General features: G+C 38.4%; 1 protein-coding gene across 1 annotated transcript; it reads right to left on the bottom strand.

The window, feature by feature from the left end:
* Window positions 1-484: 484 nt before the first annotated feature.
* On the bottom strand, window positions 485-2,198 carry LOC140154503 (uncharacterized). Its single transcript, XM_072177071.1, is given in 2 exon segments — window positions 485-610; window positions 795-2,198. Coding segments are annotated over 2 exon segments (1,530 nt in total).
* Window positions 2,199-2,573: the final 375 nt, after the last annotated feature.

The raw sequence follows: 2,573 nt of genomic DNA, 5'->3' as shown, positions 1-2,573 counted from the left end.
GTATAGTCTAATACTGAACAGTCGTCTTAGGGCATTAAAATAAAGGCACTTAATTTAATGCCCACGTGACCAGATGGGCGCTGACATTATGTGTACAGCGTCTAGACAGGATGTCTAGAAAGGATAATTCTGTGTATTTTAATTGGAAACGCGGGATGCATGTCCAAATTTTCTAGCAAATTTGTCAATTTTTCAACTTTTTAGTATTATTGTAAAGGTTTCCGTCAATAACTTTTTTCCGTCGACCAAAACTTTCAAAATTTAGTTCTTGAAAACATACTAAAAAAACAGAATCTCCGTATGTATAGTTAAGTTGCTTATTAAATTTGGATGATATTTGTTTGAAAAATTCCTATCTCTTAGCATTGTAGCACATCTACTGATCACTTGGTGGTCTTTGTATGGCGGCGCCCATGGGTCACGTGGGCATTAAATTTAGTGCCTTTTATTTAATACCCTATGGTAACTGCTGAAGCGCTTTGTTCTAATTTTTGTCTTACTTACCAGATGCCAGCATATACGTTTCATTGATGGTCTCTACTTTGTAGACATTGTAGTTTTCGATTCGGGTATCAAATACTAAATACAGACCGTTCAACATTTCAACAATCTGAAAATATAAGTGTTTGGTATAAACAATCGAATACAATAATTTAACGGTCTTGAGACATTTACGCTATACATACCCTGATCATTATTTAAATAAATTTCAAACGGAATTTCGAACTTTAAACGTGTAGCAGGGGAATATAACGAGAGAAAAACGGTTAGACGGATAAAAAAGCATGTCCTACCTGCATGGGACTGCTAAGCGAGCATAATTTACTGAATCCGTTAATATCAGCAAAAAACACAGTAGCGCTATCATAATACTCGGCAGTAACACCTTGATTGGTCATCAACTGTTCGGCAACAACTTTCGGCATCATGGAATACAAAAGCCAATCTGCTCGTTTCTTTTCTTTGTTCAAAGCTTTGGTTTGTGAGGCAAGTGAGAGAGCATAGTTCTGGATGTCTCTTGTTAGTGCCCAGAATGCGCGTAATATCAGAGGACACATAATGATGACGACGATGACAAGAGCTATGCTAACAGTAATGGATTTTCTATCGGACTGCAAGTCATTTTCTAATCGCGCTAAAATCTCTTCTGCCATTTTCTTTTGAACATTTTCTAGGATGTTTACGTATGATGACATGCTGTCAAACCAGATTGTAGCATCATTAAAGCTAGGCTCTAATGTACCGTATTCTACATTATTAATAGAACCATACTCGCGAATAACTGTTCTCATTTCTGTGATTGTCTGGAGAAAATCTTCGGACAAGTTGGCTACTCCTTTGTCATATAACTCAATGGCAAGCATAGAGTATCGCTTGGAGGCTAGAAAATTCCATGTTCCGACGTTGTATTTTTCGAGATACCAAACGTAATCTTCATGTCTGTCAAACTGACCTCTAGCAAAGAACACCGAGCCAAGAGTACGTTCAATCCCAGTATCAACATTGCTAACAATCAGCAGTTGGTACGCCACAAGTGTTTGCCAGATGGCATGTCCTTTGGAATTACCAACACTTTCATAAAGCCAGTCAATGAAAATCTGCAAAGCACTGGTGTAGAAATCGATCTCCTGATAAACCGTAGTGTTGTTGCGGTTTAGATTGCTGCGGTGATTTGCAAGATGTTTCTTGAAGTCACTCTTTTTTCGAAAGAATGGAAGTTCTTTCAAGATGCTTGTCTCGACGGGCCAGTACTGAAGTTCATCTAGTGCCACATCAGTCAATGGATACGTCTCTATTAGGTACATATTATTTTCTGCCCTAATTGCACTTACGTATAAAGCAACCATGTCTCTCTCGCGCTGAAGCCGGCTCAGTAAAACGCCAATATCCCTGCTGAATTTAATAGCGTTACGGACTTGCACGTTAACATTGTTATTTCGCGCTATGGTTTCTAAATCCATCACAGCCAGAATGGCCAGAGAAAAAATTGGAATCAGAATCAGAATTAACATCTTGGTAAGCTGAATTCGCTTCCCTTTTTGTGTAAGTGGGTTTTCGCGGCATTTTCCAATTTCGTTTGGATGCAGGAGAAGTATTCGCGTTGCTTCCTTTACTTGTGACAAAGATCCGAAAGAAGATTGCGAGTTGTCAACTCTAACTTTGCCATTGGAGTGAACTTCGCGATATGGTGCCGTCATGTTGGTATTGGCGCAATGTTTCTTTAGAACAAAATCGAATGTATTATGCACTTTCTATTTCGTTCGTTTACGTATCTTTCTCGTAAACCACATTAATGAACAAGAAAAAAATACGTGTGTACACGCAGCTCATCACAAGTCTTCGGACTACCTGTCAAATCCACAATAGCTCACTCCCTAATTTTGTTTATTGTGTAGTATCATGAGTCAGGAAGAACGCCCCCGCAGAATATTCTCAATGACGTGTATTCTTTCTTAATTAACGTGATACCGTGCCATACTAAAACAAAGCCTTATTGATGAAAACGCTGCAAGGGGTATCTGAAAAATGGCTTCTTTATTTCAAGCATAAAATTTGAAGAAAAAATCATTAAT

The sequence above is a fragment of the Amphiura filiformis genome, chromosome 6 (assembly GCF_039555335.1).
Source record: "Amphiura filiformis chromosome 6, Afil_fr2py, whole genome shotgun sequence".
In the NCBI taxonomy this organism is placed as follows: Eukaryota; Metazoa; Echinodermata; class Ophiuroidea; order Amphilepidida; family Amphiuridae; genus Amphiura; species Amphiura filiformis.
This window is presented reverse-complemented; position numbering and strand designations above follow the sequence as displayed.